Genomic DNA, 12,301 nt, shown 5'->3' with positions numbered 1-12,301 from the left:
TAGCATGATAAAGGAGGACAGACGCAAGTTAAGACACCCTCCACCCACTGGTGCACCCAATGGTTTATATATACACTAGACGGCTGACAGGGGCACTGTTTTAAAGCCACCGCGCCTCCATCTTGGCACTCCTCCACCATTGTATAACATACAGTGCCTTTGGAAAGTATTCAGACCCCTTGACTTTTTCCACATTTTGTTACATCACAGCCATATTCTAAAATGGATTCAATAAAAACATCCTCAGCAATCCACACCATAAGTTTTTGACATTTTTCCAGATTTATTAAAAATAACAAAAACTGAAATACCTTATTTACATAAATATTCAGACCCTTTGCTATGTGACTCGAAATTGAGCTCATGTGCATCCTGTTTGCATTGATCATCCTTGAGATGTTTCTACAACTTGATTGAACTCCACCTGTGGAAAATTCAATTGATTGGACATGATTTGGAAAAGCACACACCTGTCTATATAAGGTCAGAGCAAAAACCAACCCATGATGTCGAAAGAATTGTCCGTAGAGCTCCGAGACAAGATTGTGTAGAGGAACATATCTGGGGAAGGGTATAAAAATATTTCTGCAGCATTGAAGGTCCCCAAGAACACAGTGGCCTCCATTATTCTTAAATGGAAGAAGTATGGAACCACCAAGACTCTTCCTAGAGCTGTCCGCCCGACCAAACTGAGCAATCGGGAGAGAAGGGCTTTGGTCAGGGAAGTGACCAACAACCTGATGGTCACTCTGACAGAACTCCAGAGTTCCTCTGTGGAGATGGGAGAACATTCCAGAAGGAAAACCATCTCTGCAGCACTTTACCAATCAGGCCTTTATGGTAAAGTGGCCAGACGGAAGCCACTCCTCAGTAAAAGGCACATGACAGTCAGCTTGGAGTCAGCTAAAGACTCTCAGACCATGAGAAACAAGATTCTGTGGTCTGATGAAACCAAGATCGAACTCTTTGGCCTGAATGTCAAGGGTCACGTCTGGAGAAAACCTGGCACCATCCCTACGGTGAAGCATGGTGTTGGCAGCATCATGCTGTGGGGATGTTTTTCAGCAGCAGGGACTGGGAGACTAGTCATAATCGAGGCAAAGATGAACGGAGCAAAGTACAGAGAGATCCTTGATGAAAACCTGCTCAGGACCTCAGACTGGGGCGAAGGTTCACCTAACAGGACAATGACCCTAAGCACACAGCAAAGACAAATACAGGAGTGGCTTCGGGACAAGTCTCAATGTCCTTGAGTGGCCCACCCAGAGCCCGAATTTGAACCTGATCGAAAATCTATGGAGAGACCTGAAAATAGCTGTAAAGCGACGCTCCCCATCCAATCTGACAGAGCTTGAGAGGATCTGCAGAGAAGAATGGGAGAAACTACCCGCAAAACACCAGTCTCAACGTCAACAGCGAAGATGCAACTCCGAGATGCTGGCCTTCTCAGCAGAGTTGCAAAGAAAGAGCCAATAAAATAAAAGAACACAGACACTGGACAGCGGAACTCTGCCTAGAAGGCCATCATCCCGGAGTCGCCTCTTCATTGTTGACGTTGAGACTGGTGTTTTGCGGGTACTATTTAATGAAGCTGCCAGTTGAGGACTTGTGAGGTGTCTATTTCTCAAACTAGACACTCTAATGTACTTGTCCTCTTGCTCAGTTGTGCAATGGGGCCTACCACTCCTCTTTCTATTCTGGTTAGAGACAGTTTGTGCTGTTCTGTGAAGGGAGTAGTTCACAGCATTGCACAAGATTTTCAGTTTCTTGGCAATTACTCGCATGGAATAGCCTTAATTTCTCAGAACAAGAATAGCCTGACGAGTTTCAGAAGAAAGTTCTTTGCTTCTGGACATTTTGAGCCTGTAATCGAACCCACAAATGCTGATGCTCCAGATACTCAACTAGTCTAAAGAAGGCCAGTTTTATTGCTTCTTTAATCAGAACAACAGTTTTCAGCCGTGCTAACATAATTGCAAAAGTGTTTTCTAATGATAAATTTGCCTTTTTAAAATGATAAACTTGGATTAGCTAACACAACGTGCCATTGGAACACAGGAGTGATGGTTGCTGATAATGGGCCTCTGTACGCCTATGTAGATATTTCATTAAGAAATCTGGCTACAATAGTCATTTACAACTTTAACAATGTTTACACTGCATTTCCGATCAATTTTATGTTATTTTAATGGACAAAAAATGTGCTTTTCTTTAAAAAACAAGGACATTTCTAAGTGACCCCAAACTTTTGAACGGTAGTGTATACCGTATAAATATATATATATATATTTTTAAATATATTTAAAAAATCCTTAAAGAATAGTTTTTAGAAAGTACTAATGTTACTGTCCCCACTACAACAACAAAAATACTTAAATACATGTAATTTCGTCCTTGAAATATTGAATTGAAATACTGCAGAATTCTATTCATTCCTATGGAGGAGTTCCGTCCAACATTGTCCCCAATGTCTGTCATGACCTTCTTCTCCAACTGACCTCGCTTACTGAATAATTTAAAATCATGTACACATACTGAAAGTCATGAACTAATGGATCTACTCAAGATTGATAAACCCACACATTTGCCAGACAGGGGAAGTGCCCTCTATTTTCAAAAGGATGGAATATGCCATACATATCACTGATAATGCCTAATGGAGCCATAGCATTCAATGTCTTCATTAGATAGCAGACAAAGCTATTCAGTTGCAGAAATGCTGTTCCTAGGATTAACTGGGAGGCAACGAAAGCCAAGATGGCTGCCAACTGGATTTCAAAAGGTCTCTGGAGCAAATACTGTGAGTCATCCAACATGACGATTGGGACATTGGTCTGCTGTGTAAAAGATTGCGGAGAAAGGTATTGGACCCATGATCAATGTTCAGTCCCCTAGAAGAACTACGGAACATAACATGAGTCGGTTTCATTTTTATTGTGGTCTTCAAAATAATAGGCCTGTAAGAATTCTGTAAAACACATGAAACCTAATTTGCAATAAGTATTATATTGCACACAGACATGATATCTCAAGGGGAAACGTGTGATTCCATGCATGATTAAGTAATCCAATTCCCACCTGAAAAGCTTCCAAGTTTAGGAGCTGTCATGTCCCCTCCATCATAGATTTCTAAGGAATCCCAATTATGCTCAGTGGCGAAGCTCATTACTTGAATCTGCAAAAGAAAAAAATACATAAATAGAGTGACAAAAATAATGTACATGCCATCTCTCTGAAAGGACAAGCATTTTGAATGGTTAGATGAGAGATTGGTGTTTTTTATTGAGGGAAGTTTTCTCTCCTGCTATAGACATAAACCCAGGTTTTATACTGTGCTCTTGTAAGAAGTATTTTAAAAAACGAGTTGTTCTCATTAGGGCACGATCAATAGCAATAAGACTGCAGCTGTTTTTTATGTGCTTTAAAACTACTTCTGCTGGCAACGGGTCTAATTTATACCGTCTAATTTTCTTTTCTTCTCAGTAGGACGACTGACGGTTAAAATGTGCTATAGCCTGTCACTCAAAAAATACAATTTTCCCTCTCTTCTCTGTCTGTCGGTGTAGCTTATTACTTTCGATGAGTTCAGACCTGCCCCCTTTGTACTTGCCTGAATCCCAGCTCCTTCGGTGACAATGATTTTCCACACGCAGTTCAAGCTGTTCCCATAGGGCTCGGGGAATCCGGGGGAGAGGATGGTGCCTCTTCTCTCTGTCAGATTACCGCTGCATGGAACTGGGGAGCGAAACAGAGGGGAAATTAGAGTCACATTGAATGGGGCACATGCCAGGTTCCTGTAGCCATGGTGAGTCAAGACACCGAGTGGAAATTTGACATGAGTAATTTAAGCAATAAGGCCAGAGGAGGTGTGGTATATAGCCAATATACCATGGCTAAGGGCTGTTCATAAAGCACAATGCAACGCGGAGTGCCTCGACACTGCCCTTAGCTGTGGTATATTGGCCATATACCACAAACCCTCAAAGTGCCTTATTGCTATTATAAACTGGTTACCAATGTAATTAGAGCAGTACAAAGAAATGGTTTCGTCATACACATTGTATACGGTCTGATATACCACAGCTGTCAGCCAATCAGCATTCAGGGCTCGAACCACCCAGTTTATAATTATATATAAACTCAGTAAAAAAAGAAATGTCCTCTCACTGTCAACTGCGTTATTTTCAGCAAACTTAACATGCGTAAATATTTGTAAGAACATAACAAGATTCAACAACTGAATTCAATTAACTGGACAAGTTCCACAGACATGTGACTAACAGAAATTTAATAATGTGTCCCTTAACAAAGGGGGTGGGGTCAAAATCTAAAAGTAGCAGTCAGTATCTGGTGTGGCCACCAGCTGCAATATGTACTGCAGTGCAACTCCTCCTCATGAATTGCACCAGATTCGCCAGTTCTTGCTGTGAGATGTTACCCCACTCTTCCACCAAGGCACCTACAAGTTCCGGTCATTTCTGGGGGCAATGACCCTAGCCCTCACCCTTCGATCCAACAGGTCCCAGACGAGCTCAATGGGATTGAGATCCGGGCTCTTCACTGGCCATGGCAGAACACTGACATTCCTGTCTTGCAGGAAATCACGCACAGAACGAGCAGTGTGGCTGGTGGCATTGTCATGCTGGAGGCTCATGTCAGGATGTCTTCCCTGTAATGCACAGCGTTGAGATTGCCTGCAATGACAACAAGCTCAGTCCGATGATGCTGTGACACACCGCCCCAGACCATGACCCTCCACCTCCAAATAGATCCCGCTCCAGAGTGCAGGTCTCGGTGTAACGCTCATTCCTTCCACGATAAACACGAATCCAGCCATCACCCCTGGTGAGACAAAACCGCGACTTGTCAGAGAAGAGCACTTTTTTCCAGTCCTGTTTGGTCCAGCAATGGTGGGTTTGTGCCCATAGGCGACGTTGTTGCCGGTGATGTCTGGTGAGGACCTGCCTTACAACAGGCCTACAAGCCCTCAGTCCAGCCTCTCTCAGCCTATTGTGGACAGTCTGAGCACTGATGGAGGGATTGTGCATTCCTGGTGTAACTCGGGCAGTTGCTGTTGCCATCCTGTACCTGTCCTGCAGTTGTGATGTTTCGGATGTACCGATCCTGTGCAGGTGTTGTTACATGTGGTCTGCCACTGCAAGGACGAGCAGCTGTCCGTCCTGTCTCCCTGTAGCGCTGTCTTAGGTTTCTCACAGTACGGACATTGCAATTTATTGCCCTGGCCACATCTAAGGCACGTTCAAGCAGATGAGCAGGGACCCTGGGCATCTTTCTTTTGGTGTTGTTCAGAGTCAGTAGAAAGGCCTCTTTAGTGTCCTAAGTTTTCATAACTGTGACCTTAATTGCCTACCGTCTGTAAGCTGTTAGTGTCTTAACGACCGTTCAACAGGTTCATGTTCATTAATTGTTCATGGTTCAGTGAACAAGCATGGGAAACAGTGTTTAAACCCTTTACAATGAAGATCTGTGAAGTTATTTGGATTTTTACGAATTATCTTTGAAAGACAGGGTCCTGAAAAAGGGACGTTTCTTTTTTGCTGAGTTTAGAACATTAGTGTGACTAAAGAATAATCTCACTTCCCAATATCTTAGTATGTTTATGGTGTTTATGGTAACTTACAAATGTAAAAAATGATGACATATCTATTAGATGTTCTACCCACTGTATGTTCTTAAAGGGCAATTGCATCACATTTCAACCTCATATTCATTATCTCAGCACCATACCAATGTCTACATATGTAAAAACAGCGCATTCCTACGTTTTACCGTAAAAAAAACTATATCAAATAAAAACATTTATTTTAACAGCAGATAGTGGAAATGAGTCGTTTTCACAGACTCGGTATGGGTCTGGTGATAATTAATACCAGGTTGAAAAGTGGGGTAATTTCCCTTTTACAACAACATCAACCCATCTCTAAATCAATGTCCACAAATGTGACTGATTTGAGGAGGCTTACCAGCACAAGCGGGCACAGTATCATTCCACTGGGCAAGCGCACTGGGGACCACATTGCATTTGATGGCTTTGGATCCCTGTAGCAGATACCCAGGGTTGCACTCAAAGCGAACAATGGAACGAGCGGAGAAGTCGGACCCCATCCGTCTACCGTACCGCGGCTCTGGGACAGAGCTGCACTGCGTGTCACTGGTGCGAGGAACAGCTACAAAGAAAAGAGTCCCCAGTGTTTAACACCTAGATGTGATAACTCTTTGCTTAAAGCTCACAGGAAAAGTGCAATACAATGTGGTAGTAATATATGATTTGTCATTATGGACATTTGAGATCTTTAGAAGGATCTCAGTGTATCATCAGCCATACTAATGGCTAATTCATGCTGAAGTAAAAACACTTTAGCGTGTGTTATAACTTTGTTATTCAATCATGAACACTCTCAGGACACCAAGGCATGGAAGATGACAATGAAACCAAATATATATATATCTGATAATCAAAACATGACTGGTTACAATCTGTACTACAGTATATCAAAACATTATGTACCACTGCATGCATGGCCTTGTCACCTCTTCTGTTTTTCACATTGTGACGTGAAAGTGAGATTTCACACGTTAAGGTTTTTCACGTGTGAAACTCCATATCCGAGGGGGGGGGGGGTAAGTGTTCAAATACTATTCTACAGTATATAGTATATCGTAATGCAATATTGAGGCCTTTACTGTTGGGCTGGGAGGGATTGTGTATGATATTTCGAGATCTGTACCAGAGCAGAGTGTGTTCTGCAATCATGTACCAAACAAACTATCCTAACTGTCAGGGAGTATTTAAAAAACCCTTCCATCCCCACAGTCTGGTAAACACTGTACAGTATATGTGCTCAACATACTTCATGGAAGATTACAATTTGAGATCATCCATTTTTATAAGGCAGCTGACAGTAAAAGTTCATGTAATTCACATAGCTTATTTATTACAATTTTGACAGAGAGAGAAAATGCTTGATGTGTCCTGAGGTGAGCTATTATCTACATGAGAGAGAACCTCTAAATGACACTAAAATAAAGTAGACATGACACCTCGATGATAAAAAGCCAAAGGCATCATTGGATTTAAGGAATCTTGAAAGGATTGAGTTAAGAAAGAAAAAAGAAAAATCGTACTCTGCCATCCTGGAAACGTTTTATAAAACATGTGGGTTTATATTTTATATATTAATGTGTGACATTTTATATTGATTATGCAAGAGAGAGGGAGTCCTTAAATATTGGTTATGGCACTTTCAACATACGGTTCTATAGTGTATCTGTGTGAGCCCTTCTGCTCAATGCCTACTAAAAGCAGCTAGAAATCCCTTTCACCATGACATGCCTTGCACAGGTATAATGATTAGAGTACTGGCACCCTAGGCTCCCATGGGGCAAGAGAGATAATGGCAAACGCCCTGAACAGCCTGACAACCATGGGAACCATAACATGGATAGATAAGACCCTTTGGTGCCTGGGGATGGAGGGCTTCAGGAGGCCTCCAGGACCCTCAGAAACACACCTACTGCCACAGGGGTAAAAACAGCAAGGAAGGGTCATGCATGTGACCTGAGTATGTATATATTGCAACGTATTACCTGTTCATACAGTATGTAAACATACCTTGGTAAACAAAGTGGAAACCCCTGGCGGAAGGACCATTCTTTGCAGTAAATCGCACCATAATTTGGTTTGATGTCGCCAGGGGCAAGGTCTCTCCTGCAAAAAAAGGATGAATATATATATATATATATATTTTTAAACACACACAATATGCTGACTCACAGTGTTAACCCTATGAGGACAACAGTGGCCTTTCTTGAGATTCCCGACCCTTCTTGTGTGCTATACAGAACAAAACCTCAGCTGCATGATGAATTGCTTCTTATAAATATACTCGCTCCCATTCAAAATCTTGCTGGGTAAATAGCATGATGTTGGCAGTTGAACTTTTAAGTACGGTGTATAGAGTAGAGGACTCTCTTAATAATAAGAGGAAGAACAAAGTCTTATCAATAATGAGAATGTTGGACAAGCAAACAACTTTGTATAGGCTACAAATTTGTAGGCTTGAGTCTTGTAAAACGTAATCAGCTGTGACAATGAAAACATGGTAGGATGTGTCTTCTTGATGGCGTGAACTTATTGAAAGCCATGACATTTGAACGCCTATAATTAGGTAGAGTAGCTTATTGTGGATGTGGCTAATGTAGGTTGCTAATCAGCCTCCATTAAGGTGAACACAGCCAATGCATTATGATCTAATGTATCATTATAATTCAAATGTCACCATGAATAGACAGGGAAAACACATCAAGTCACTTGTTGATAGAAAATCTCAATTACCAGTGCAAAGGAATAGTGTACAGAAAATATTAGTATACACGTCTTGGACAAATGTCAGAGGTAATTAATGTGTTATCTAATTCAGTATAACCTTTCCATTTTAATTTTATATAGCACATCACATACTGCATTACTGAATGGTGAAATCCAAAGACAAAGTCAAAGACCATCATCTCCCTTGGGAATATATTGTTGCACTGCAGAATAACACAAATCTGAATAGTACAAGGTCCCATACAAACAGTTTATATCCAACAGCCTTAATCAATCCTCAGAAGAATGTAAAGTTGAGGCTGATTTCTGTTCTGAAATGTAATTACCTTCCCCTGTCAATACCAGTGATAAATCGGATGAGGACAGGTGTTGAATTTTTTGTATTTTATTAGGTGGCTTTAAATAATACAAAAATACTGAGAGAGTGGCCTAAGGACTGGGAGCAACAACGACTCAATCGCAAAGTGGTAGGCCACACAAGCTCTCTCTGAAGCCATCTAGGGGTAAGAACAGTGTAGACGACAACAGTAGCCTAAGGACTGAAACCATGGATACTCGTGATCATTGAAGCATTGCTTATTTCTGATATGGCATGGACATCATGTCGCAATATGGATGTTATGTCGCAATATGGACGTTATGTCACAATGTTAATTACTGAAATGAAAACATTTTGAATGAGACAGTAACCAAGTGCCAACAGCAGTTATTAATACAGGGATCATGCTGAGACCTTTTTGTAATACCACCTCTTGTCTTCCCCAACAACATCTGCATGTGTGGTTTTCCATCGGTTTTGTTCATTTAAAGGCTACAAACAACGGAAAGAATGGAAAGCTATTACGTACCAGAATGAGACCCAGCAAGGGAGCTTAGCAGCCTGGCATTCTGATTGGCCCCATCAAATAGTTCCACTGAGTCATTCATTGCTGTCTGAAAGTAGGCAAACTGCCCAAACACCACTGAGGAGACAAAATGGGGACATCATATAGGTTACCTCAGTATGAAAAACGTGGCTCCAAAACAATCCTATCTGCAAATGGTAAACTGAGAGTTTAAAATGGCAAAATGGAACTTGGAATCTTGTCAACAATGACACAAGGCTAGCGTGCTAACTACCCAGGTCTCAGGGTGGGTGATGTCACCACACAACAGGCTAACCAACAATGTTTACCTTGCGATTTCACATCTGCTACACCAGTTCATGCATGATAAATACGCACTGAGGCACAGATAAATACCTTATACAATTAGATATGTTTTGGTTGTGTCATCACGGCCGAATATCACGCACAATTGAGAAAGCATAACTTGTATGAGGTCAGACAAGAACCAGGGATGACTCTAACATACCTTGATCCATGATTCAGCACTTCATGACTGAACTATGCTTTGTATAAGCCTGGATAGGAGGAGACTATCTTAAGATACATACTTTCCACAATGATAATATCTGAAAATGATGGTAAATCCTCCATTGGACTGTAGGCAGCTAAATCAGAGGTATAACACTAGTCAGATTAAGTCTAAGTGCTGCTTTAATAATGTTGCAGTTGATTAACCCTTCTCCCGAGTGGCGCAGTGGTCTAAGACACTGCATCTCAGCGCAAGAGGCACAGCCGGCTGTGATTGGGTGTCCCATAGGGCGGCGCATAATTAGCTCAGCGTCGTCCGGGTTTGGCCGGGGTAGGTCGTCATTGTAAATAAGAATTTGTTCTTAAAAGTGACTTGCCTAGTTAGATAAAGGTTAAATTAAATAAAAACCTTACCAAATTCTCCAGAGACAGTAATGTAGTAGGAGCACGTTTGACCAGTGGTGTAGTTCTGGGGAAAGTTAGGAGAGAGTACCACGCCTTCAGATCCAGCATAATGACCACCACAAGGAGCTGAAAGACACACCAGAAACCATCTCCCTGTTACTTAATTCCCAGAGACAATAATCATGAAAGGACAAGCACCATGTATACACATGGGAGAAAAGTCACTGCCCTAGTTGCGAGCTGTTATGTTGGAACAAAGATGTGCTGTGCGTTCTCTTAACATCTGGAGCGTCATTCAACATTCATAGCAGCTCAATGATAATGGTTCAAAACAACTCAATCCACAACTTGTTTTGTTACATAGGCCTAAGTCAATAACATTGGTGAAATGGGGCATTTGACTGAAAAAAAATTAAAAACAGTTACATGTTTTTTACTTGCTTTTAGTCCCTCTGAAAGGAACCGGTACAACCTGTTAAATGATGTCTGCTGGGACCTTTTTCAGCAACCATACTACCAAAAAAAGTGTTTATCAGAGGCATAACATATAGATCTTAACTCACTGTACAAAATATCAACACACGTTAAAGGTTAATCAACCAGGTCTGCTCCTTCATGCCCACATGATTAAGATTCTATATATCTCTGTGTTTATGTTTGCACTTAAGCATGTGTACAGTAAGTCCTTAATATGGCCTGCAATGTGTCCAGAGGTGAAATATACTGATTTCAATGGCTCCATGGACACACGTGGCTTCACTCGAAGGACATAGCATGAGGGCCATGCATGAAGGGTGAAATAAAATAATTCATGGTACCCACCTTTAAATTTAAGGTCAATGAAAACAGAACACAAAGGAGGAAATCTGTCAATGTCAAGATTCTATTATCATACTGTACATGGTTCCCTGGGACTAGTAGTGTACTGCCCTACTAACTACTTTGAGAAACTCTGAATAAATACTGGCAAAAGGAGAGAAAATGACTGAACACACAACATTAGGGGGCAGTGAGCTCTGGTCCCCTCTTGTTCTCCCTGACCCTAAATCCCTAGTTAACCCTTCTTCTCATTTCCTTTTTTATTAAGTATTATTACTTGCTTTACACCTTTCAGAAAATATCAATGCCCCAATCGCTTGATACCCTCCTGTGTTCTTCCTGCACCTGCCTTGTTCTTTCCATCCCCTTGGTTCTTGCTACAATGATCATCGATTGAGATTCCTGCCACGTCTCAAGCACCCTAAGACTCCCTGAGCTCACTCCACCAGGTCTCCTCCTTCATGCTCACAATACCTTGTGGAGCTTATAAACCTGGTGTCAGGATGCAGCCCCGGCTCATGGTCCTCTGCTTATCAAACTCCTTCCCCATACCTTTGATCACATCACCCTCACCGCATACTTCCTATGGGAAGACAGAGTTTCTGCTGTAAAAAAAATGTTTTGTATCTGGGTCTTCCCAGCATAAAACTAGAAATTTCACACCCATGGAGCGAGAGATTTAGTTAAAGGTCCAATGCAGTCATTTTTATCTCAATATCAAATCATTTCTGGGTAACAATGAAAGGGATAGTTTGGGATTTTGGCAATATGTCTACTTCCCCAGAGTCAGATCAACTCGTGGATAACATTTTTATGTCTCTGTGTCCGGTATGAAAGAAGTTAGAGGTCGTTTTGTGAGGCAATGCTAAGTAGCGTTCACACAATGACTGGAAATCTATGGGTATCTGCTGGCAGTCATTGCGACTTTCAGTCATTGTCCTGGAAGTCGCTCAAAGAACTACACTGGACTCTATGCAAACTGGGAACCACATATCCTGAGGCCGCATTTATTCTAACTAGGGATTTAAACAAAGCAAATTTTAGAAAAACGCTACAGAAGTTCTACCAACACATTGACTGCAGCACTCGCTCTGAGAAAACAGACCACTGCTACTCAGCTTTTCGAAATGCTTACAAGGCCCTCCCCCACCCTCACTTCAGCAAATCTGATCACGATTCCATTTTGCTGCCTATAGGCAGAAACCAAAACAGGAAGTACCCGTGCTAAGGACTATTCAACGCTGGTCTGACCAATCAGAATCCACGCTTCAAGATTGTTTTGATCCCGCAGATTGGGATATGTTCCTGGTAGCCTAAAATAATAACATCAACAAATACATGGATACAGTGACTGAGTTTATCAGGAAGTGTA

At 41.6% G+C, this 12,301-nt stretch overlaps 1 protein-coding gene across 1 annotated transcript in view; it reads right to left on the bottom strand.

The window, feature by feature from the left end:
* The window catches only part of LOC109870209 (CUB and sushi domain-containing protein 1), a 291,027-nt gene that overhangs the window by 59,010 nt on the left and 219,716 nt on the right, over nucleotides 1-12,301 (bottom strand). Inside the window, exons 31-36 of the mRNA XM_031804842.1 lie at nucleotides 10,120-10,236; nucleotides 9,199-9,312; nucleotides 7,634-7,729; nucleotides 5,985-6,188; nucleotides 3,611-3,735; nucleotides 3,079-3,175 (exon numbers count right to left, since the gene is read on the bottom strand). Of these exons, the coding sequence (XP_031660702.1) occupies nucleotides 3,079-3,175; nucleotides 3,611-3,735; nucleotides 5,985-6,188; nucleotides 7,634-7,729; nucleotides 9,199-9,312; nucleotides 10,120-10,236 (753 nt within the window). The remainder of the gene's footprint in view (nucleotides 1-3,078; nucleotides 3,176-3,610; nucleotides 3,736-5,984; nucleotides 6,189-7,633; nucleotides 7,730-9,198; nucleotides 9,313-10,119; nucleotides 10,237-12,301) is intronic.

This window comes from Oncorhynchus kisutch, linkage group LG25 (assembly GCF_002021735.2).
Source record: "Oncorhynchus kisutch isolate 150728-3 linkage group LG25, Okis_V2, whole genome shotgun sequence".
In the NCBI taxonomy this organism is placed as follows: domain Eukaryota; kingdom Metazoa; phylum Chordata; class Actinopteri; order Salmoniformes; family Salmonidae; genus Oncorhynchus; species Oncorhynchus kisutch.
This window is presented reverse-complemented; position numbering and strand designations above follow the sequence as displayed.